At 44.2% G+C, this 25,500-nt stretch overlaps 1 protein-coding gene across 11 annotated transcripts in view; it reads left to right on the top strand.

Moving 5' to 3' along the window:
* Nucleotides 1-25,500, top strand: part of Naip6 (NLR family, apoptosis inhibitory protein 6) — a 51,665-nt gene extending 26,165 nt beyond the window's left edge. For 10 of the 11 annotated variants that reach the window (XM_008760697.4, XM_017591176.3, XM_008760695.4 and 7 more), the window contains 10 exons: nt 955-1,074; nt 1,831-1,930; nt 6,346-6,427; nt 9,834-9,891; nt 10,340-12,451; nt 16,157-16,324; nt 17,814-17,966; nt 18,266-18,352; nt 21,852-22,016; nt 24,310-25,494. In XM_008760697.4, coding sequence (XP_008758919.1) covers nt 955-1,074; nt 1,831-1,930; nt 6,346-6,427; nt 9,834-9,891; nt 10,340-12,451; nt 16,157-16,324; nt 17,814-17,966; nt 18,266-18,352; nt 21,852-22,016; nt 24,310-24,674 — 3,410 coding nt within the window. In that variant the 3' untranslated portion in view covers nt 24,675-25,494. Of the gene's footprint in view, nt 1-954; nt 1,075-1,830; nt 1,931-6,345; nt 6,428-9,833; nt 9,892-10,339; nt 12,452-16,156; nt 16,325-17,813; nt 17,967-18,265; nt 18,353-21,851; nt 22,017-24,309 lie in introns of all 11 variants that reach the window. The other variant, NM_138824.1, reaches the window with a different exon arrangement.

Here is a 25,500-nt window from a genome sequence, read left to right as displayed (position 1 = left end):
GTCCATATATGCACATGTGCCTTCATACACTTGAACACACACAGAACTTTAAGTCCTAAGACAGATTTCTGAGATAGGTGAAGAGATCAGGTAAAGAAGGAAGCCAAAGGAAGTCTGAAGTGCCAGCCTGCTCCAAACAGAGAACACCCTGTGAGCACTAAGGAAAACTGTAGAACCTATTCCCTGTGGCCATGTGGCTTAATAGAGGTCAAACCTCAAAGAAAACATAGGTTTCTAGACTGTGAGAATCTTTTTGTTGTTAATTAAATTACTGTGTAGTATTCTCTACGTCAAAGAAATACTTAAAGCGAGAGGAAAACAACCCTCATCTAGGGTTAAATGTGAATACAAACAAGGTTTCCACTTGAGAAACTTGGGAGACCAAGGCAAGGACAATGTAATTTCAAGTCCTCATAGCATGGAAAATGCAAGAACCAGTATCCAGAGGCCAGGGTGAGGTAGAATGTCTAATGGAGATCCCCTTCCCCCACATCTGGTCATCTCAAAATGTGAGCCATCAAAATGATTGTTGTAGGGGAGCCACAGGGGAAATGACCTCAGTCTGGAAACAGGAATTGCCTCTCTATTTTGTTGTATCCTGATGCTACATGGTCAGTGGACAGTCTTAAGTTACATTTTAACACATTGATCATACACAGATATGAATAGAATGAATGGAGCACCCCAAACTTTGTTGCTCTGCTCCCGGAGTTCTAACAGGGTAGCTCTTGTATCTTTTCCTCCTTCCTGCTCTTCTAACCACTCACAGTTTTGACCCCAGCATGGATCATCAGATCCATCCACCCACACCAGACACACAAACACTCACATGTGCACCCCCACACACACAGACACACAATCACAGATATACACATGTGCACACACAGAGACTCGCTTGCATATGCACACATCCTACCAAAGCCTGCTGGTCTCACCTCCATCTTTTTATCCAAGCTTACAGCAATGACAGTGTCTTTGCTAATGAAGGACTAAGAATGGACACGTTTAAGGACTGGCCCCACGAATCACCTATGGCTGTTGAAGCTCTGGTCAAAGCAGGTCTTTTCTACACAGGTGAGTCATGTTTCCTTCTGTGTGTGTGTGTGTGTGTATGTGTGTGTGTGTGTGTGTGTGTGTTTGCCTGCATGCAAGTACACATGCCTCATGCCTGCATGATGTCCTCAGAGTTCAGACAAGGTGCTGTATCCTGGGACTGGGGTTGCAATTGTCTGTGAGCCATCATGGGGGTGCTGGAACCAAACTTGACTCCTTTGCAAGAGCAGCCACTGCTCTCATGCTGAGCATCTCTTTAGTGTCAGTATTTAGTGTGGACCAAACATTCAAATCCTGGTACATATTTCTGTTTCCTTCACCTTTTGACATAGATCTCTTTGGGGTCCATAAGACCTTCAGTTTCCCAAAGCTCCCTAGTGTTCAGCCTCTGAACCTGGGGATTCTGCATCCACTTCATCCAACAGACATATTCCACTGGCACAGATGATCTTTTTACCACATGGTCTTAACGAATGACTCCTCTTGCCAGTCTTCCTCAAGTCTCATGGGTTACGGGCTTCTATTTCTAGTTAAATATTGCTGGCAGTGATGTGAGGAGACACAAGTAGTTCTTCACAATCCAGCTTGCATGGAAACTCCTAAATTTGTTCTTCTGTCCCACCCCAGCTAGAATACATTCTTTCTGATTTACTCATTAAGCAACTGCCTGTTGGTTGCCTGTATCTGTGATGCCCAGTAAATCTGAACATCTGGAGTTGTCTTGTGAGTTGGTGAACAGGTGTATGTGCTGTAGAACTGACCCCATTCCTTTTCTAGGCAAAAAGGACATCGTCCAGTGTTTCTCCTGTGGAGGATGCATGGAGAATTGGAAGGAAGGTGATGACCCAATAGAAGATCACACCAAGTTTTTTCCCAAGTGAGCAAAATGACTTCTCCTGACTATGAAGTGCTTCCACTGTTATTCCCTCACTGTCCATGTCTTACCTGTGTGTGGTTTCTGCCTACTCTTGTGTTCTTGCTGTGAAAGACACATCATTATGGCTTCATCCCTTGTCTCCCATGACACCTTCCCTGTCCAGCTTTTTTCTCTTCATAGTTACATCTTGGTTTGGGTTGGGTCAGTATACAGTCTTTAAAGACAGGGTCTCTCTATGTCCCAGACTATCACAGAAATGCTATCCTGCCCAGGTAGGACTTGAACCCATGACCATCCTGCCTCATTCACCCAAGTGCTGGCATTGCAGAGGGCTGCTACCATATCTGGAAATTCCATGCCTTTCTGATTGTGTTTTATTACAAACTAGTCTTCCTCTTCTCCTCCTTCTGGAATCCTTTAGTGTTTTCTATTTTTCCTGTCTGAGACATCCCAAGTGGTTTTCTTTTTCCATCGGTGGGGATGGATACAATGACTTGGGCACTCTAGGCAATCCCTTACTATTGAGTTACTCTCTCCCTCTTTTCTACCCATCTTCAAGGTTATTTTCATTTCTCTTCCACACACAAGTGTTCAGCTGCAGAATGAAATTTGTTGTTTTTGCTTAGTAATTAGAATCTTCAAAGATAATATCACTGTATGTAGCTTGAAAATTGGGTACTTCTGGGCACAATGGTCTACACATGAAATCCTAGCTCTCTGAAACATGAAGGAAGAAATCCAGTTTTCTTTTATATTAAATGCTTTAATATGAATCATCCCAAATCAATTTATTTCAAAGCCCAGCACTTGTAACTGAGGAACAAGTCTTTTGCCCTGGTTTCCCTTAGAAGGCATGAAAGTCTGCAACTTGGTGTTTGCAGTCTCTGTTGAGCTCTACAATTGTGTTCTGTGTGCAGCCAATGCTTACCTAAAGTTGATGGAAGCTGATGAAGTCTAATTACTGAACTTTAAAACTAAAGTTTTAAATAATTATCTGACCTTGAGGTGGAATGGTAATAATATCCCAAATCCTTAAAATATTCTTATAAAAGTGTTTTATTATTATACATTAACAATATATAATAGTGATATTGTCATATATATACATTGTGACAAATATATATTTATATAACAGTGTATAACAACTATATGTTCACTATCATCTTCCTATTAGCCTCTCTTATCTCCCTCTGAACACCTTAATCCCCTCCCTTCTAAAATCACCTGTTGCAGACCAGTCCAGTTCTACATAGCAAGGCTTATTCTCCACTTAAATAAGTAAGTAGAATATTACCATCTAACTTTGATGATGGTTGCCAGCAGTGGTTGTATTTAACACTTGGTCTAAAATCTATCAACGGAAATTTGTTTGAGTTACAAACCAGCATGTTGTTATGAGTAACTAAATATTTACATATCTGGTTTAAAGGATAATAACAATAAAGGGGCCTATGAGCTAAGCACTGTCAGGAAATAAATGTCCCTCAATGCTTTAGAAGACCCCTATGGACATCACCAGGTCATAGTCGATGCTGGTCCTCATCCAGGGGTAAATATGGTCATGATTTACACACACACACACACACACACACACACACACACGCACAGAGACAGAGACACCCACACAGAAACACATACACATAGACACAGGTAGACACACAGATACAGAGAGAGACACACAAACACATAGACAAACACACAGATGCATACATACAGACAGAGATACACAGTCACAGTCATACACACACATTCACCTTTAGCTTTGCCTGCTCTTTTGTTATTTATCCCATTTTATTCTTTTTCTGCTCTGTGTGTGTGTGTGTGTGTGTGTGTGTGTGTGTGTGTGTGTGTGTGTATGTAAGAGAGAGACAAGATTTTAATATGTGTACAAACTGAGTTCCAGGACAGCTAGGGTTACACAGAGAAACTTTGTTTCAAAAAAGAAAGAAAGAAAGAAAGAAAGAAAGAAAGAAAGAAAGAAAGAAAGAAAGAAAGAAAGAAAGGTGTTACTAAGTAACTGGTCTTGATTTGCTCTATAGCTCAGATTTTGCTTGAACTCACCTGCTCCTGTCTCAGTCTCATGAATACTAAAGCACAGGCATGTGCTATCATAACACCTGGCTTCCCTCCTCTTCTTGTCCGGTGAGGGGTGCTGAAAGAGGGGTCCTTAAGACATGGTCTCACATAACCCAGGATGGCCTCAAACTCAATGTTTAGGATGACGTTAATCACTTAATCCTACTGCCTTCCCCTCCCAAGTGCTGGATTCCAGGCTTGCTCCACCACACCCAGGTTTTCTTTAGAGACAGCACAGCTAGTGACAGATCTCAGTCATGTTCCTCCTTCTGGGGAGAGGTTGGCCCGACCTTGTGTGCTCTGGTTCCAGTAACCACAGACAAGAGAGGCTGAGTGTGATGGTCTTACTGTTCAGCAAGCAGTGTTTTAGAGCACTTCACCCCTCCTTCCCTGATTGCCAGGAGAGTGGTGGGAACGGGTGAGGGGCTGCCCCAGCAGTGATCAGGGTGGCCCACAGAGGAGATAAGGAGTCAGAGAAGGGGAAAGGGGAGTGAATCAGGTGAGGTGGTCGGGATTCTCCCAGCTCTGACTAGCAATCAGATTGTGTCTTTATACAGGTTTCACAGAACAAAGAAAGACTAGTGGTTATCCCACAAGTATAGACTGTGTGCTTGATTTTTCAATACGTATCTAGGATTACACGTTCAGTCACAATTAGAAAATACAAACATAACAGATTTTGTCTTTTATTATCAGCCCTTTAAGTCCAGATTAAAAATCTAAAGCATTTCTCCTCCAGAGCAAACACATTTTTAAAAAAAATTTTTTTTTCTTTTTTTCGGAGCTGGGGACCGAACCCAGGGCCTTGCGCTTGCTAGGCAAGCGCTCTACCACTGAGCTAAATCCCCAACCCCTTAAAAAATTTTTATTAGGTATATTTTTTATTTACATTTCAAATGTTACTCCCTTTCCCAGTTTCCTGTTCATAAGCCCCCATTCCCTCTCCTCCCCCTCCCCCTCCCCCTCCCCCTCCCCCATATGGGTGTTCCCCCCCATTCACCCCCCTAACCACCCTCCGACATTGCCCTGCACTGAGGGTCCAACCTTGGCAGGACCAAGGGTTTCCCCTTCCACTGATGCCTCAACAAGACTATTCTCTGCTACAAATGCAGTTGGAGCCCAGGGTCAGTCCATGTATAGTCTTCAGGTAGGGTTTAGTCCCTGGAAGCTCTGGTTAGTTGGTATTGTTGTTCTTATGGGGTTTCAAGCCCGACTTGAAGATGTTGTAGGATGGGTAATACTGCCCGTGACCCTTCCTCCTCAGCAGACTGCAAAGCCTCTTCTAGAAATGGGAAAGGCAGGCAGCAGGGAAAAAGTCAGTTTCAGCTTGATCCCTCTTGATCCCGAGAGCAACGTGCATTGTGTGTTCAGCCATAGAGCTGTGGTTCTGACTTGTTTTGTGAGACAGGGTCTCTCACTAACCCTGGAGCTTCACTATCAGACTTGAATGGATCTCTAGGAAGCCCCTGGGATCTTCCCATCTCTCCCTTTCCAGCACTAAGATTAAAGTCACTGTGCCCATTGCCTAGCTTTTTACATAAGTTCTGGAAATTTAAACTCAGTTCTTCATGTTCATCCAGCAAGCACTTGCCCAGTGTGCCATCTCCAAGCCCTGGATATGATAACTTAAATTTAATTTAATTGTGTGATATCTGGGTTTTTATACTTGACATAGATTCTATGTTGTTGGCACACTTGAATCTTGTGTTTGTTTGACACTCTGACCATATAACATATTATTCCTAATTAAATTATATGTTATGTAGATTGTTTAGGTAATTTTTACTGTGTTTTGTTCTCTTTCCAAGAATGTATGGAGTTTTCTCAATATTGACTCAGAAAGTATTTTGACTTTGTTTTATTTGGGTAATGTGTGTTTGCGTGTGCAAGTATGTGCAATGCATGTACCCCATACAGGCCAAAGGGAAACGGAGAGGATCCTTTTCTTTAAGTCCGCATTTTGTTCCCTTGAGAAAGGATCTCTCCTGGAACCTGGAGCTGAGCAGGATTCAGCAGGCCCTAGTGATCTTGTCCCTGCTCCCAAGTGTTGGTTGCTATTTTTAGTCTTTCAGCTCATCTTAGCTGGATCATGGACAGACAGTAACTCTGTTCTCACCCCAACACATTCCCCAAATATCCTTACCAATAGTTTACAAACCACATTGGTTACATTATTGAAAGCCACAGACTGAATGTTCACACAGCGCAACACTGACAGAATCACTGCAAATGTCAGCTTTCTACTTCATTCTTGGCCTGAATCTTCATGTTTTCTAAAGAGCTAATGAAAACACATAACTGCACAGAACCATTTTATGACTTTTCTCTCCTCTGCATAGCTGTGTATTTCTTCAAACCCTGAAGTCCTCTGCAGAAGTGATTCCAGCCCTTCAGAGCCACTGTGCACGTCCAGAAGCCATGGTAATGAACACTCCTCACTTCTAACTCAGCAGCACATAACCATGTGATCAGACACTGTTGTGAACAGCACTTGCCATCTGTAAATGTATCGTGCTTAAGGAAATTCTACAAGTATCTAAGAAGCACTCTCAAGTGTTGTGTGCAGACAGGGGCTTCACAGTGAATGAGAGCTCCATGAAACACACACTCCACCCCTTCTCCTGTATGAATTCTGTTGGTGAAATTCCTTCAGCCTCATTCCTGATCAAGATCCAGGCTACCTGGACCCCATCTGCAATCTCTGGAGGGCAGTGGGCTTGACTTCTTACTTCTTTTGAGATGGGCAAGGCAAGCTTCATTTTGTTTAGGACAGGTTCTCACTGTGTAGCTCAGGCTGACTTTGAACAAATTCCAGACTCTCTGGGAATTTGTTATCCTCCTGCTTCAACCTTCCAATTGCTGGGATTATGAGTGTGTGCCACCATTCCTATTTGTTTCTGTTCTTTACTGCAATCGAGGAGCTCAAACCCAAGGTCTCGTGCATGCTAGGCAAGGACTCTATGACTGGGCCACATCCCTGGTCTGCACGTGTACATCTTTAAGGAAAGCAACCGGGAAGCAAAGTCAGGAACTCGGATGACATTCTAAGCACTGCAGGTTTCTCGTAATACAATCTACCAATTCACTGGTGACACAGTCACCTCATATTGTCATAAGGATAGGTGTGCTGGTTCTCATGCCATAGAACAGAGAACGACATGGTGACTCATGCCTGGAAAACAGCAGTCTCGAAGCTGAGGCAGGAGAATTCTTAGGAGTTCAACATTAGCATGGACAATAGTATAAGACAGCACCTCAAACAACAGAACAACAACAACAGCAACAACAACAAAGCCCACAAACAAAAATGAAGGAATAAAGGAAAACAAAAGAGCTTAGCGGCCCTCGTTGACTTGGTAAATCTCTTGTATTTTGAATTTTTATTTCCATTAATTAATTGATGGAGCCTGAATTGGCTGGTTTCCCCTCCCTCATCTTCTTGCCCCACTCCTCTACCCCCCAATCTACTCCTCTTTTGTTTCTCTTCAGAGAAAAAGCTAGGCCTCCCATGAATATCAACCAGCCTTGGCACATTGGGTTGCAGGAGGACTTGGTATATCTTCTCCTTTTGAGGCTGGCCCGGGAGCCCAATATGGGGAATGGGTCCCATAGGCACGCAACCGAGTCAGAGATGATGCTTCCTCCTGCTGTTCGTTGTCTCACATGAAGACCAAGCTAGACCTCTGTAACATATGTGCCGAGGACACATTCATGCTGTCTGGTTGGCAGGTCAGTCTCTGTGAGCCCGTATGAGCCCAGATTCATGGATTCTGTAGGTTTTCTTCACTAACCTTGTCTCCTTAGGCTCCTTCAATCCTTCCTCCGTCTCCTCCACAGGATTCCCCAAGCTTTCCCTAGTGTTTAGCTGTGGGCCTCTGCAGTTGTTTCCACCTCATGCTGGATGAAGTTTCTTTGATGACAGTTATGCTAGGCTCCTGTTTGCAAGTATAGCCTAATATTGTTAACAATGTCATGGTGGGCTTTCTCTCATGGTATGGGTTTCAAGATGGCGCAGTCACTTGTTGAGCACTCCTTAAATTTCCACGCCATCTTTACCCCCGCACATCGTGTAGGCAGGACAAATTGTAGTTTGAAGATTTGTAGCTGGGTTGGTGTCCCCAGTCTCTCTGTTGGAAGTCTTGCTTCATTACAGGAGAGGGCCAGTTCAGGCTTCATATCTCCCACTGCTAGGAGTCTTAGCTGGGGTCCCCTGCATGGATTCCTGGGAGTTTCCTTTGCCGTAGGTTTCTAGCTCATCCCAGAGATGTCACTTCCATTGACGTTATCTCTTCCAGTACTCTCTCCCTTTGTCCTCTCCCACCTGATCCCTCCTGCTCCCATTCCCACTCCCACGCCCACTTAGTCCCCTCCCCTCATCCACTCATGACCTCTGTTCTGTTTTCCCTTCTCAGTAAGATTCACAAAACCCTACTTGAGCCTTCCTTCTTATTTAGCTTCCTTGGGTCTGTGGATTTTAGCATGGTTGTTCCTTACTTTATGACTAATGTCAACTTACAAGTAAGTGCATGCCATGTCTGGGTTACTTCACTCAGGACGATCTTTTCTAGTTCCATCCATTTGTCTGCAAATTTCATGATGATGTCATTGTTTTGAATAGCTAAGCAATATACCATTGTGTAAATGTACCGCATTAGCTTCATCCATCCTTCTATTGGGTGAGATCTAGGTTGTTTCCAGTTTCTGGCCATTATGGATGAAGCAGCTATGAACATAGTTGAGCAAGTGTCCTTGTGGTAGCATGGACCATTCTTGGGCTATATGCCCAGCCCAGGAGTGCTATAGTAGGATTTCGAGGTAGATCTATTTCCAATATTCTGAGAAACTGCCAAAGTGGTTTCCCAAGTGAACTGTACAAGTCTGCATTCACATCAGCAATGGAGAAGTGTTCCCCTTGCTCTACACCCTCAACAGTATGAGCTGCTACATGAGTTTTTGATCTTAGTCATTCTCGGGGCTGTAAAATGGAATCTCAGTGTCATTTAGATTTGCATTCCCCTGGTTGCTAAAGATGTTGAGTATTTCCTTAGATGCTTTTAGGCCTGTAGGGGTTTCTCTGTCTAGAATTCTCTATATTCCCATTTTGATTTGTTTATTTGGTGTGTTGATGTCTAGTTTCTTGAGTTGTTTATAAATTTTAGTTATCACCCTTTGTCAGACTGTAGTTGGTGTCGCAAGTGCAGGGGGTGAAGCTGAGCTACAAGACATCCCCCTAATAGACACAAGACCTTCAACTCTGAATAAAACTAGCTGTAGTAAGATGTTTGGAGTCCCAGAAAAAGAAAAGGGAAAAAGTGTGTGCATAGAGGCTCATTTCAGTCGGGAAATGGAGAAAGGAGGATGAAGTCTTACCCTGGGCTACATAGGGAATTCCAGGCCAGCCTATACTACGTGCTACTCTCTCTTACTCAAAACAAGTGTGTGTGTGTGTGTGTGTGTGTGTGTGTGTGTGTGTGTGTGTAATAATTCCTTCTGCATCCATCCCAGTGTCTGACATATGCATGTTAGGAGATTTAACTAATGACTAAGGGTGAAGGCAGTGCTTAACGGTCTTTCAGGACTATTCTGGTTATAGATGATACAATTTTAAATAGCCACAAGAGCTCCCTATAGAGAGGATGCATGGTACCATCCAGGAACACACTCTTGCAGATGTCTGAGGTTAACCCTTTAGTGTGTGGAGCACTCTCCCTTCAATCAGCATTGAGTGTAGGGTGTTTTGAGGAGATGTTGGTTCTCAATGATAACATAGAGTCCAAACTTAATTTAAAACCAAGTTTTGACGTAATATATGATTTATCTTTCAAAGGAAACCACAAGTGAAAGCAACCATGAGGATGGAGTGGCAGTTCATTCTTCTGTAGCGGGTAAGAACTAGAGAGTACCATGGGATTATGGGTATTTGTACACAGGATTTGAAAGGAAAGTGTATTCGTGGTTGTCCAGGGAACCTCTAGAGAGGAGAGAGCTCAGATGAAGGGAACTGTGGATAGGGAGTGATCAGTCCTGGGACTTCCTGAGAGTGAATGCAGGATGAATAACAGACACCCTGTGCCACACCCAGACCAGCCAGCATTAAAGGCACCACACAGCAAGCAGGCCTCCTGAGAGCTTAGAAGTGAGACTAGGGTGACAGAGTGTTCTTAAGAATACTGCCCAATTCCCCAGGTCAAGGAGGAGGCTTGGACATCATTCTGATACTGTGAAAAGGTCTGGGAGGTGTCATGTGAAGTGGAGGAGGGTCCCCTTAGCTGACAAGCAAAGCCATAAGACAGATTTGAAGTATACCTACCTGTACCTCTCTTCCCTCCGCAGACTTGGGTCAGAGTGAAGCCCAGTGGTGTCAAGAGGCCAGGAGTCTGAGTGAGCAGCTGAGAGGCACCTACACCAAAGCCAGTTTCCGACACATGAACCTGCCCGAGGCGTATTCCAGCCTCGGCACTGACCACTTGCTCGGCTGCGAGGTGTTCCTCATTTCAAAGCACGTCAGCCGGCCAGTGCAAGTGGCCCTGACAATCCCCGAGGTCTTCGCCAATCTTAGCTCTGTCATGTGTGTGGAGGGGGAAGCTGGCAGTGGGAAGACCACCTTCCTGAAGAGGATAGCTTTCCTCTGGGCATCAGGATGCTGTCCCCTGTTGAACAGGTTCCAGCTGGTCTTCTACCTCTCCCTTCGTTCCATCAGAGCAGACCAGGGACTGGCCGACATCATCTGTGCCCAGCTCCTAGAGGCAGGAGGATGCATCAGTGAAGTGAGCCTGAGCAGCGGCATCCAGCACTTACAACACCAGGTCCTGTTTCTGTTGGATGACTACAGTGGGATGGACTCCCTCCCCCAAGCCCTAGACACACTGATTACCAAAAACTACTTGTCACGGACCTGCTTACTGATGGCCGTCCATACCAACAGGGTCAGGGACATCCGCCCATATCTAGAGACAGTTCTACAGATCAAAGAGTTTCCCTTTTATAATACTGTCTATATATTAAAGAAGATCTTCTCACATGACATAATTCGTGTGCGAAGATTTATAAATTACTTTGGATTTCATGAATATTTACAGGGAATTCACAAAACCCCCCTCTTTGTGGCAGGAGTATGCGCTGACTGGCTTCAAAATCCATCTGACCAGCCCTTTCAGGATGTGACCATTTTCAAGTCCTACATGCAATACCTGTTCTTAAAGCACAAAGCTACAGCCGGGCCTCTCCAGGCCACCGTGTCCTCCTGTGGGCATCTGGCCTTGACAGGGCTTTTCTCATCGAGCTTTGAGTTCAGTAGTGATGACCTCATAGAGGCAGGAGTTGATGAAGACGAAGAGCTCAGCACCTGCTTGATGAGCAAATTCACCGCCCAGAGGCTGAGACCAGTCTACCGGTTTTTAAGTCCTCTGTTCCAAGAGTTTCTTGCTGCCATGAGGCTCTCAGAACTCCTGGGGTCAGATAGTCAAGAAGACCAAGATCTGGGACTGTATTATTTGAGACAAATTAACTCACCTCTGAAGGCCATGAGCATCTACCACACTTTTTTGAGGTATGTCTCCAACCACCCTTCATCAAAGGCAGGGCCAAAAGTTATATCTCATTTGCTTCAGTTGGTGGATGAGAAAGAGTCCCCGGAGAACACGTCTGAAAATGAGGATTACATGAAGCTCCATCCAGAAACTTTGCTGTGGAGTCAGTGTCTTAGAGGGCTGTTGCAGCTGTCTCCTGAATCTTTCTCTTTGTTCATTTCAGAACGTTTACTGAACATTGCCCTAAACTTTGCTTATCAAAGCAACACAGTTGCTGCATGCTCTCCAGTTATTTTGCAGTTCCTTCAAGGGAGGACACTGGATTTGAAAGTACTGAATTTACAGTACTTTTGGGACCACCCAGAAACCCTGTTACTATTGAAGAGTATTCAGGTCTTATTTAATGGGAATAACAGGGTACAGAGAATTGATTTTTCTCTCATGGACAAATCTTTTGAAAAAATACAGCCACCAACTATAGATCAGGACTATGCCTTTGCCTTTCAACCTATGAGTGAATGCCAGAGAAATTTAGCTGAAAAGGAAAACATAATAAAGAACTATGATGATATGAAATATCAGGATCCACTAAATATTAGTAGTGGCTATTGGAAACTGTCCCCCAAGCCTTACAAGATCCCTAGGCTGGAAGTTGGAGTGAACAACATGGGTCCGGCAGACCAGGCTCTGCTCCATGTCCTAATGGAAGTCTTCTCAGCCTCACAGAGTATTGAGTTCCATTTATTCAACAGCAGTGGCTTTCTTGAAAGCATCCGCCCAGCTCTGGAGCTGAATAAGACCTCTGTCACCAAGTGTTCCATGTCCAGGCTGGAGCTCAGCAGAGCAGAACAGGAGCTGCTTCTCACCCTGCCTGCCCTGCAGTCTCTTGAGGTCTCAGGAACAAGCCAGATTCCAGGTATTTTCAAGTATACTCCCATAACCATTCTGCTTGACACTGTTTTCTCATTCTTAGCTTAGATGAATAAACTTCTCAGTTTCATCTCTACATATCTGTGCCTTGATACGAGAGATCTAAACACTTTCATATCTAAACACTGTTTGCAGCAGTGTACAATTCAATATAAGGCCCTGAATCATAGACTGACTTTCACACATTTCACACAAAGTTCGCTAACATCTTTGCTTGAGGAGCTTTTAAGGGCACTTAAATTATTTGCTATTAGTAAATGGTGGACTGTGTGTAAGATGATGCTGGAGAATTATCCCCACTCTGGTTGTCAGAAGGAAGAGGGGGTTTAGCTTCTCTAGAAAAGGAATGAAAAAGTGAGAACAATATAGTCTTCCTTATGTTTCTGTTGCTGTAATAAAACATTCTGACCAGAAGCAACTTGGGGCTAAAAGTGTTTATCATACCTTACAATTCCCAGGTCACACAGTCCATCATTGAATTATTTCATGGCAGGAACTGGTGACAAGACCAAAGGGGAGTGTAGCTTCCTTTCCCAAGGTTATTTATTTCCTTGGAATAACTGCCTTCTTATTCAACTACCAACCCCCTGACCAGGGTTGGCACTCTCATCCCCACTGTGCAGGACCCTCCCTCATCAATCGTTAATCAAAAAAAAAAAATTCAGACTTTCGTACGGTCATTCTAAATTTAGGATCCTCTTCCCTGATATCTCTGACTTGTTTCAAGTTGACAGAAACCAACTAGGAAAAATATCTATTTGTTTTGTCTTTCCTTGAATAATATGTGATGGCCTTATTACAGACTTTATCTGATTTTCATCAAGTTTGTTTATGTATATGTTTTTATATGTTATTTATACGTTTTGATAACAATGTAAATGTTTGGATTTTTATTTCATAATTATAACTAGGCTAGCTTTTGTCTTTGTTTCATGCTTAGGAATGCTTTTCTTGTCTACAGTTGTGTGTTTTAATTTTTTCTTACTTGAGTGTGTTTTACATTTGTGTGTGTGTGTGTGTGTGCGCGCGCAGATGTGCACATGAGCACATGACCATTCCATAGCATAGGTATGGGCATGAGCAACCTCAGCAATGCCATTCTTCCCTTCCATAATGAATCTTTGGGATTAAAATGAGGTTGGTAGGCTTGGGACAAGTGCTTTTCCTCACAGAGCCATATCCCGGTGCCATATGTCACTCTTAGGAGAGGGTCTTGTGTAGCTTAGTCTGGCTTTGAATTCATTGTGTCTTCAGCCATTAACTGAACTGCCTGAGCCTCCTGATGCCACTTCCTGAGTGCCAGATTGCAAGCGTGCTCCAACATCTAGTCTCTGAGAAAATAAAAAATATTTTTGACTCTGATAATAAATACCATCCCACAGATTTAAAAATGTTTATCTCATGTGATAGAGATCAGGCAGGACCAGGGATGTTCTTTTGATGGGTAGATTGTACAAAGCTCTGTGTTCAAGTCCCAGCACTGCATAAAAGTTTGCCTGGTTATACATGTGCACGGTCTGAGCACTCAGGAGGTACCGGTGAGAGGATGGGGACTTCCAGAGTCAGTAATATCCCGTCGTGTGCATACACATCACTGTTTTGGAGAAGTGTCTGTTCCCATCTTTGTCCTCTGAGAGAGCTGAGGAGGCGGGGTGGGCTGTGCTTCTGCATTTGGTTCATCATTTCACTCACTATGAACACTGGATGTTCCCATCTTCTGCGTGTTATGAAGAATGGTATAGTGATTACTTGTGTTACAAGTGCCCGCTTGATTCCTGCCGTCAGCTGGTTTGGATATAGATCTAGGAGTAACAGACCTGCTTGTTCCTATGGCCATTCTAATGCTTTGAGCCAGGGTCTCATTTTATAGCCTAGGCTGTGGAATTTTGTAACATAGGCTGGCCTTCCCATGGTACCCCTCCTTCCTCATCCTCCCAGTCATTGGGGTGACATCTGTGACCCTCGGCATCTTCTTTGAGTTTAACTGTTGCATGCAATTTTAAAAACACGCTACCGCTTTGCTTTTCCCGGGGCAGCAGCCCTTGCTTCCAGCCTAGCTCTGAGATCAGTTGCCACTGGTCCCACACCCCACTTGCCCAATCCTCTCAGTTTAGCTCCCCCAACAGTCAGCTATAGCCTATCCCTTTCTGCAAGCACGCTCCCAGTGCCCCCTGGCTTAGCTTCACCAAGCCGCCATCAATGAACCCGCTTCTCTCTATCTCTGCCCACCTTTGCTCTGTGGAAGAAAAATATTCAAACGGCTTTATTGTCTTAGAACGTGCCAGATAACACAATAGCTGGGTGCAGGATCTCCTTCCCTGGCCTTATCAGCCAGCCTATATCAGACACTGGCGGAGGCTGCTGATTCCAACTACCCCAAAATCTTACAGGGTTGTTGCATCTTCTCATTCCAAAGCCTGGCAAAAAGCGCCTGTCTCTTTCCCTGTGTCTGCTTTCCCTCCTGGGACCTGGAAGTCCCAACTTCACCCTTCTCCCAGCAATTGTCTCCCACCTACTTTATTGACCAAATCAAGAACCAATTAGGGAACCAGACCTTACTATCAGCACCTCCCCCTACATTTAACCTTAAAGGACCTTCCCAAGGGTATTCCATGCTGGTTGCTCCATTCCACCTCCCCACCAACAGCGTGCAGGTCTCTTCCTTTTCTGCATCTGCTTGCGTTTATTTTCCCTTCTCTTTGCCTTCTCATAAACATATACTAGCCATTCAGTGTTCTCTCCTGTGGCTGGGATTTACATTCTTCCGGTGACTGAAGGAGACTGAACATATCCTCAACTGCTCATAATGGCTTTTTTGTTTTCAAGGGATGTGTTTTCAAATTTGTAATGTGAAAGATTTGATGATGCATGGCGGGTTGTACTTGTAATCTTGACACTCCCGAGGCTGAGGTAGAAGGATTGTCATGAATCTAAGGCCAACTCTATATAATGAGTTCTCGACCAACGAGTGAGACTCTTTCTCAAGCAAAACAAAATTGTTCTGCTGTAGGAGTTATTTGCATATTGTGGGCAATAAACTCTTAGGTTATAGGTGAGGTATCTCACTGGGAAGGCATTTGCCTACCGTGTACAAGGCCCATCCCCAGCTTGACAAAAATAAATCCATCAAAACCTTTATCGGACACATTGTTTGAAAAACTTTTTCTCCCATTCTATATGTTGTCATTTCACTTCTTTATGCGGATACATGAATAATTGTTAATTTTTATGAGATCTAATGTATCTCTTTTTTTTGCTACTGCTTTTTATAGCATATCTAAGGATCCACTGTAAAGTTCAAGATCCTGACGTTATCAGTTTTCTTGTAAGAGTTCTATAGATTTAGCTTGTACATGTGTCTTTAATCCAACATTTTACCTTTTACGAGTTGGAAGCAGGAATCCAGCTGTGTGTGCTTTTGCATGTGCAAAGTCAGGTGTTCCGCACGGTTGGTTGTGGGGATGTCTTATTTATTTTGTGAGCCCAGAGAACAGCACAGGGCTTCCCCTAGAGTCCCTCCATGATCAGCAGATGCTGCAGCTGGCAGTGTCTTCATGGATGTGCTTCTACACAGATGTTAGGATGTCAGAGAAGCTCCATCTTGAGAGCATGAATATGGCCGACGATCACAGCACCTTGAGAACTTGCACTTGGAGCTCTTGAGTGATGGAAACTATGCACTGCTTTCCAGATCAGCTCTTCCATAACTTGGACAAGTTCCTGGGCCTGAAAGAACTGTCTGTGAGACTAGATGGCACACAGGACATGCTCTCAGTCCTTCCGGGAGAGTTCCCAAACCTCCATCACATGGAGAAGTTATCCATCCACACCTCCACGGAGTCTGACCTCTCCAAACTAGGTAAGGACGGTGCTTGGATCTCCAGTTCACATGTGAGATGGAAAAGCCACTTGTCTAGTAATTGTTAGAGCCATCAATCATCGTCAGTTAAAGCGTCTCTGGGCCTGACATCGTGAACTGTGTCCATGGGAAGCGAAGGGATTGGTGCTCTTAATCTTCAGGAGGGCAGAGATTTATCTGTAACTCGAGTCTTTAACGTGTCAGGAACTGATCTGACCCCTTCACAGATGCTAGCTCAGTCCTCAGACTCACTGTGTGAGAGAGAGCGCGATGACCATTGCTGATCTTCAACTGGGGGAACCTTGACGGCTCAGGTCTATCCATTTGTGAAAATGTCTCTTCAAACAGCAGATCTGACTGCGCAGCCTGAGCTGTGCACTCTGAGCCCTTCCTCTCCACAGCAGTGTGAGGCGTTCTCTTCTGCTGCCGTGTTAGCCACACATGCAGATCCGCCTGCTCAGGGAGAAGGGATCCGACTGGGAGCAGCCTGGACCTTTTCTCTGTTTCTCCCACCCTAACTCCTGTTCACAGACAGCTGTGCAGCCATCTTTCTAGAGCATGTCATTCAGCAAAATGACTAAAGTACCATCAGGTCCTAGTTTTTTTTTTTTTTTTTTTTTTTTTTTTGGTTCTTTTTTTCGGAGCTGGGGACCAAAACCAGGGCCTTGCGTTTGCTAGGCAAGTGCTCTACCACTGAGCTAAATCCCCAACCCCAGGTCCTAGTTTTTAAAACACTGAACACTGAAGAAATGTAAGCTGGGGACTGACATGGTAGGTTTACATACCACAAAGTCACTAGAGTAGGTCATGGTGGCTCCTGCCTGTAATCCCAGCACTTGGGAGGATGCCCAAGGACTGTCAGAGCTTTAGAGCCAGCCTACCTATGTGATTTCCACACTTCCATGACCTACAGAAGCAAAAACCAACCAACCAATCAAAACTTTTCTGACCAAGAAGATTCCTCAGTGACTGCCAAGTCCAATCAATAACTGAGGTTGGATCTGTGGGATCCCATGGCAAAAGGATAAAACAGATTTCCCCAAAGAGCTGTCCTCTGATCAACATATATGTGTAATGGCACTTTTGTGTTTTCCTGTGTACACACACACACACACACACACACACACACACACACACACTCAACGAATAAATAATTTAATTAAAAGCATTTTGAAGTTGTGCTTCAGAGTCGTTCTCCCTTTGATGTTACTCTGTACAGTGTGGTGTGCAAACACAGAGGTGTTACAATGCTGACACTGAAGGTGAAATACGAAGCAGAAACCTGATCCAGAGATGGGCAGGAACTTGTCCCAGGTCATCTGCTCAGTAGCGAGTTGCAGAAGCAGAGCATAAGCCCAGTGTAGTTGACCTCTAGATATTGTGTCACTGCCTGTTTAACCAGTGTGGCTGCAGCTCATGGATTGAGGGTTCACCTTTGACAGGAATTTGTGGCCTTCTTTAATTCCTAAACATCCTTCCTCTTTTCCAGTTAAATTGATTCAGAACTCTCCAAATCTGCATGATTTCCACCTGAAATGTGATTTCCTTTCGAATTGTGAGTCTCTCATGGCTGCGCTTGCTTCCTGCAAGAAACTCAGAGAGATTGAGTTTTCTGGGCGATGCTTTGAAGCCGTGCCCTTTGGTAAGAACTGTACAGATGCTCCTGTGCACAAAGTCACTAAATACTCAGGAATTAGATGCCACTGATGTCATAGGAACTGTGAGGACACCAGATCCTCAGCGAGGCTCTCACACCAATGGATGAGCTACAGTTAGTAAAGTACAATTTACACATAAACTACAGGTTACGTGTTCCATTTTTGGAGTCGTCTCCTCCCCTGGGTCACAGTCTGAATACTATATCACCTTCCACCATTTTTAAATACTCAGTGTCATAGGAACTGTGTCTGACCTAACTCAACTTTATTTTTTCTTTTCTAGTCAACATTTTGTCAAATTTTGCTTCTTTGAAGATATTGAATCTTAGAAACCAACAATTCCCAGATAAGGAAACATCAGAAAAGTTTGGTAGGTTTATAAAATAGTATTCTTTATCCTCCTCCTCTTCCTCCTCCTCCTCCTCCTCCTCCTCCTCTTCCTCTTCCTGTGAGCCCACAATAAAGCAAGCTGTGCACTGTTGTCCCTTGACATCTATGACAGTTGGGTCCAGGGTCTGCTGCTGCTGTAAGCACTAGGAGATCTTTTATGATATGATATAAAACAGTGCAATAAAGTTTGCCCCTGCCCCACACATCCTCTACACACTTTAAATCATCTCTCCATTGCTTACAATATCTAATGCCTTGTTTGGAAAACGATGTTACATTGTGTTCTTCTGGGAATAATGAGGGGGAGGAGATTCTGTACATGGTTAGCACACACGGGATTGTTAAAACTTGGACCTGTGATTGGTGGGATGTGCTGATGCCCAGCAAGGGTCATGCACCAGCTATGCTGGACTTTAGAACATTGAGGTGATGCTCACTCTCACCCCCTGTTGATGGTAGCACTGTGTAACTTTGTTATTGGGCGTCCATTCTAAAAACGCTACATCCTTTTCTTTCAAAGTTTTCAGAATACATATTAAGATTTCTATTTATGTTAAGAAAACTAATCTATGATAAACAATATTGAAGATAATGACTTCATATATTTTTGACTTAAAAATGTTTAGAAAAAGAATGTGCGGGCTGGAGAGATGGCTCAGTGGTTAAGAGCACTGACTGCTCTTCCAGAGGTCCTGAGTTCAATTCCCAGCAACCACATGGTGGCTCACAACCATCTGAAATGGGATCTGGTGCCCTCTTCTGGTGTGCCTGGAGACAGCAACAGTGTGTTCATATACATTAAATAAATAAGTTTAAAAAAGAAAAGAAACTCACTTTAAAAAAAAAAGAAAAGAAAAAGAATGTGCTTTCATGGAAAATGCTAGCAGGGGAAAGGAGACAGTGGTGATATTGGGTACAGAACTCTGCCTTCATAATAATTCCAAGACTTTTGTCTAGGAAGCAAGAGAGGCTTGGCCTTCCTCCCTTTTCTTCTCTTCTGTGGAGACAGCTACTGAGTGGCTTTTGCTTTGGTCTTGGAGGTGCTGGAAAAGCACCAGAGACAACATCAGACTCTAAGAAGGCCACTGTCATGTGACTCAGGTTCACTATGTAAAATGCACACCGACTGTAAGAGAGAGTCAAGCTTCCCCACTACTGGGAAAGAAAATTATAAATATTCAAATGGGAGACTGGTCTGTCTCAGACATAAGGAAGCCAAAGAATTGCTTTGAATGAATCCTTAATGAAGTGAATTATTTTTTCTTTTTCTTTTAAAAAAGTGAGTATGTATATATATATATATATATATATACATATATATATATATACATATATATATATATATAGTCACAAAGTGAATTTGAGGATGTCCTCACAGAGGTCTGCCAAAATTGTAAATAAATTTGTCTGGAAAAGGCCTGGGAGACAGCTCAACATATAAGAGGTCCAGCACCAAGGCTGACCACCTGAGTTGGGTCCAAGGCTGGCCACCTGAGTTGGGTCCAAGGCTGGCCACCTGAGTTGGGTCTCTGGGACCCATATGATGGGAGGAGAAAGAAACCACTTCCAATGCTGTCCCCTGATCTCTAAACCCCTAAATCCATCCCATGCTACACTTATACAAACACACATGCACGCACACACACACACACACACACACACACACACACACACACACACACACACACGCTATGTACAGATATAAGTTAAGTAGCTTTTCAAATGTCAGCAAGAAAGACAGAACCAAAAATTGGAAATCTTGGTGCAAATTCACTGTTTATTATTTCACAAAATATCCATATGCATATAAACACATGTAGAAATCTAGGTTTGTATATACAGGTGTCTCTCAGGACAGTCATGGAAGAGACCAGAGAGCACTTTACTAGTAACGGACACCAGTGTTCAACTGCTCATTTCTTTTCTATTGGAAACAGTTTTGTTTTCTGTACACGGAGCTAGGATAATTTCTTTCAGTGGGTAGATGTCTTAAGTCACCCACTTGGAAAAGATCACTTAGAGCCCAGGAATGGTGACCATGATCTCAGCACTGGGAAGATAAGAACCCAGGAGTGTGGCACTTGCCTTTGATCTCAGCACCAGGAGGAAGCTGCAGTGGAATTATGAATACCAGACCAGCCTGGGCTGTAGAGTGAGACTCTTGTTTTTTAAAAGCCCCAAATAAATCATTTAACCCAACTAAATGAAACTTATATCCTGTGCATACTAATATAACTACTGTCAGCACATACTGAAACTGAAATTTTATATCCAGTTTTGCTGGTTTAAGTAGATATGACAAGAACAAGAAACTCCCCGAGTTTTAATAGTTGGCTCGGTGGAACTGCTGGCTACCCATCTTGCTTTGCTTTTATCAAAACAATGGAGCAAAACCAAGGCTCAGTTATTTAGTGTGTTTGTCCCTGTGTACATGTGTGCAGGTCAGGAACATGGGTATGAAATCTGGGTGTAACTTGGGCTTTTCCACCTGCACCCCAGTTTCCAAATAACGACTTATTTATTTATGAATGAATGCCTGGTCCTCAGGCCTTGGCTTGTTCCCTGACTAGTTCGTAACTTTTATAACTGATTTAAACTATTCTATCTCTTCTATACGGTTAGTTACACCTCTTCAGTTTCATGCGTCTGACTTCCTCAGAGTCCAAGAATAATCTGCCACTTCTGACAACCTCTCGGAGCTCCAATCTCCCTCCCAGAACTCCCACCTTTTACTTCCTGCCTTTTGCTAATAGGCCATCGGCTTTTTGTTGACCGGGGGAGCTTCCACATAGCGCATGAGAGACCATCCCTTCGCCAAGGGTCTCGAGCACATGAAGCAAGCACTGTGTCAACTGCCCAAAATCCCTGGACTTGGTTTCTAAATACTCTTTCCTTAAAAAAAAAAAAAAGTCTGTGGAGTCATGGTTCATTCAAAAACGGAAACCAGGAAAGCAAAAGATAAATCTCGAATATTGCTCCATGACAGAAAGTTTTCAAAATAGTTTCTATGGGGCTTCAGAAGTAAACTTAATGATCACATGATCTACAGAATGTCCTGTTGAGCAAGAGTGCACTTGGGAAGGAGGACCGTCACAGTGGTGGACCACATTTTAGTGCCTAGCGTGGGTCTCCTCAGTGTGAAATCACTGGGGTGCTGGCAGGGGCTGGGATCGTAAAGAAGGGTGGGATGAAGGCTTTATGGAGTCAGTAGAGTGAGTTGCAGCCAGAGGAAGCCCGGCTGTGAGAGAGGAAGTGGAAATGGAGAGATGGGGTGAACGGACAGGTTGGGGGAGGATGGAGGAAGCAGTGTTAGAGGGCAGCAGGGAGCTGCTCTGTGCTGGCCCCTTCTCCTGCCCTTGGACAGGACGGGGATGAGGAGGGCCTCAGCTAGGTGTTGCCTCCTACACTACAGAGTGTGTAAGTCATTGGTTCTCAGGATGGAGCAACTCCCAAGGATGGCTTCCTTGTGTCTCCCACAGCCCAGGCTCTGGGTTCTCTCAGGAACCTGGAGGAACTGCACCTTCCCACTGGGGATGGGATCCACCAAGTGGCCAAACCGATTGTCCGGCGGTGTCTGCAGCTTCCCTGTCTCCGAGTTCTCGTCTTTGCAGAGACATTGGATGATGACAGTGTGCTGGAAATTGGTGAGTGTGAAGGGGTTCCCCTTGGGCAGAAACTAGGAGAATCGTTGGAGCCGCCTGCTTCAAGTGTCTACATAAACATCCGCTCGGCTGACTTCCTCCTTTCCTCCTTCCTGCTGCTTCCTCTCATGCCCTTCCGCACACTCAGGTTCATCCTGGTCAGACTGGGAAAGTCAACAGCCTCTTTGGGGCACTATAGAAGCATCCAGTCTGTGGTCTCGTTTTCCCAGTGCTGGGGACTGAACCCCAGTGCCTCACGCTCTAGGCCAGTGTTTTACCCCTGCACCACAGTCCGGTCAGGTCTGTATGATACTTGGTGATTCACGAACCTGGCAGGGTACTCATTCTATTAGCTGAGTATTTACAGTATGTGTCCATGTGAAGCTGTAAAATCTGCAGTACAAGCTGAACGAGAGTCTCCAGGTCACAGACTTAGGGATTTTATCTGAGTTCAACTAAACCAGAATGAGAATCCAGACCATCACCCATGCTGGAAGCCCGTGCTCAATTCCCAAATAAATAATCAGTTAATGGCTCTCAGGGCCTACTTTGCTTTTACATCTTCAAGTGAGGCACACGCAGAGTGGTAAGATCTTTCTGGTGGCCAGTGCCCTTTACCTGCGGTGACACCTCTTGCCTTATGTTCTCACTTCTTGTATATTAGGATAGGTGCCTGGTATCATTTTTATGTCTTTTTCCTGCCTTTTAATCTATGTACCAAAGTTAAAGGTGAGTCTCTTCCACAAGTACACAGTTAGACTTAAAAGCTGACCCTAGGAAGGAGCTCAACTGGTGAAATGCTTGCCTAACATGCATGAAGGTCTGGGCTTCATCCTTAGCACAACATACAAACAGGCCTGGTGGTTATAATTGTACACATCTGTAAGCCCAGAACTCAGGAGGTAGAAGCAAAGGATCCTCATCATCCAGGTCATCATCCTTGGCCACACAGTAAGCTAGGAGCCAGTACGTGCTACAGGAGGTCTTGTCTCAGAACAAACAAACAAACAAACAAACAAACAAATCCCCAAAATAATACCTGATACAAATCTGAGGCTGCAGAGATGGCTTCCTCTGTAAAGTGCTTCCAGTCTATGCGATGAAGCTCTCAGTGCGATATGAAGTGAGCATCCAAAAGAGGAGACACAATGGAGGCGACGGCAGGACAATCTGGAACTTACTAACCAGACAAAAACAGTGAAAGCCTGAGCTCCAGGTTCAGTGAAAACTGGTCTCAAAAAGTAAGGTGCAGTGTAGAGGTTATGCCTGGCTCTCCCTCCCAGTCCCATGCAACCAGAAATAAAACTCAGATTCAAAATATATTTATAAATATTTTGGCCATACAGCTAGGCTCTTCCTGGAGTAGACCATAACAAAATATAACCATTTATTGTGATCTACACTCTGCCAAGTGCCTGGTTATCTGTTCTCAGGTACCGTCGTCTGGCTTGTTACTGTTCCCCGTATGACTCTCCCACCTCACACTATCCCAGAATCCTTTCTGCCTTCAGGCTGTTCCACCTCCTATTTCTTCTCTAAACCATAGGCCATCAGATTTATTATTGACAGGTGCCACATCCATACAGATTCAAGATATTCTCTATAGTGGAGAGCAACTAAGAGGAGATCCACCATTAACATCTGGTCTCCACAAACACCCACATCTACATATGCATGGTACTCCACACACACACACACACACACACACACACACACACACACACACACACACACATGTACAGAAAATTTAAGATAAAAACCCAAGCCATTAATTTTTCTATTTATATTTAATATACGTATTATTTTACTGTATTATATTCTCTGCCAAAGGGTAGACACTGTTCCCACAATTTCTCCATTTCTTGTACAGTAACCTGTTTCTGCAAGGCATATTTCCTGTAAATACAGACAGACAAAATTCCCTGTGCTCAACTTCCTGCTTTCTGCTTGACCCTTGCAGTCTGGCCTTGTTCCCTATCAATGGGGCAGCTGTTTAGGGTTTTTAGAGAACACTCTTTAAAACATGTATAAAGCTAAGCATTGTGACACACGCCTTTAACCACAACTGTCAGAAGTCAGGGGTAGGCAGATGTGAGTTCTAGACCAGCCTCAGCTGTCTAAGTGAGCTGTAGGCCATCGAGGGCTGTGTAGTGGAGTCTCCTGTGGGAAACGATGCTGAGTCATCTCCACTTTCATCGGTGTGGGTGCAAGGTTAGTGACAAACAGCCTTGTAAGCTTTGCTCCAATCTTCACTGCACTTCGTCTTCATAAATGGTTTGGGTTGCTTTCTTTCCAGCCAAGGGAGCAACCAGTGGAGGCTTCCAAAATCTGGAGAACTTAGACCTCACACTGAATCACAAGATTACTGAGGAAGGCTACAGGAATTTCTTTCAAGCCCTGGACAACCTGCCAAACCTGCAAAATCTGGACATCTCCAGGCATATCCCAGAATGCATCCAAGTTCAGGCCAGCACCGTCAAGGCTCTGGGTCAGTGTGTGTCCCGACTGCCCAGCCTCACCAGGCTGGGGATGCTCAGTTGGCTGCTGGATGAAGAGGACATGAAAGTGATTAATGACGTGAAGGAAAGACACCCTCAGTCCAAACGCCTGACTGTGCACTGGAGGTGGGTGGTGCCGTTCTCTCCTGTCATTCAGAAGTGAAGGATGCAGGGGCAGCCTACTGGCAGGTCTAAAACCCTGTTTTCAAATACATTTCACTCTAGACAGGCATGGCGTAATCCTAGTACTTAGACTGAGCAGGAGGGTCAAGAGTTTGGGTCCAGCCTGGGCTATGTGACAATACTTTAGACCCCAATCAAAACCAAATCGTTTACTATTCATATACAAAATATTCTTGAACTGTATCAGGCTGGTAACTATTTGAGGCCTGCACGCCTACACCAAGCTATGATGCCTTGGCAGTCCTCGTATGGTCCCTCTTGTACAAAGACTAGAGCTTCAGGCAAGTTCACACAGAGAACCCTCCATTATCCAGATCAATAGAAGGGGGCTGTGGAAAGAAACATTGATCTATGTCAAGACTACATTGTGGAAGGAATGATCCACATAAGTAAGAAACGGCCAGTTTAAGGATTGAATCAGTTCCACATCTGATGAGACGGGAGTTGACTTCACCACAGGATGCAGCGAACTCTCTCCGGGAGGTGATCTTTGGTTTTTGTAAGACTTCTGTGTGTTCACCAGTCTTGGTGTGGCCATGTTTGTTTACACCGTCTCTTACCTATTTGAAAACATGGGCTTAGAGAAAACTGCCTTTGTTCCAGGGGCTTTGGGGAGTTATTTTTGTTAGGATAGCTTTATAATTTTGTTGGAAACCCAGTCTGTTCAGGGTATATGATTTAATCTTGTAAGGATTTCTGGGTATATTAACTTGGGTGTGAGAATTGTCATTTCATAACTGTCACCTCTCTAGAAGCAGGGGGACCTGGGAGAATGGAGCCAATAAATGCAGTGGACGAAAGTCTCA

Source organism: Rattus norvegicus, chromosome 2 (assembly GCF_036323735.1).
Source record: "Rattus norvegicus strain BN/NHsdMcwi chromosome 2, GRCr8, whole genome shotgun sequence".
Taxonomy (NCBI): Eukaryota; Metazoa; Chordata; class Mammalia; order Rodentia; family Muridae; genus Rattus; species Rattus norvegicus.
This window is presented reverse-complemented; position numbering and strand designations above follow the sequence as displayed.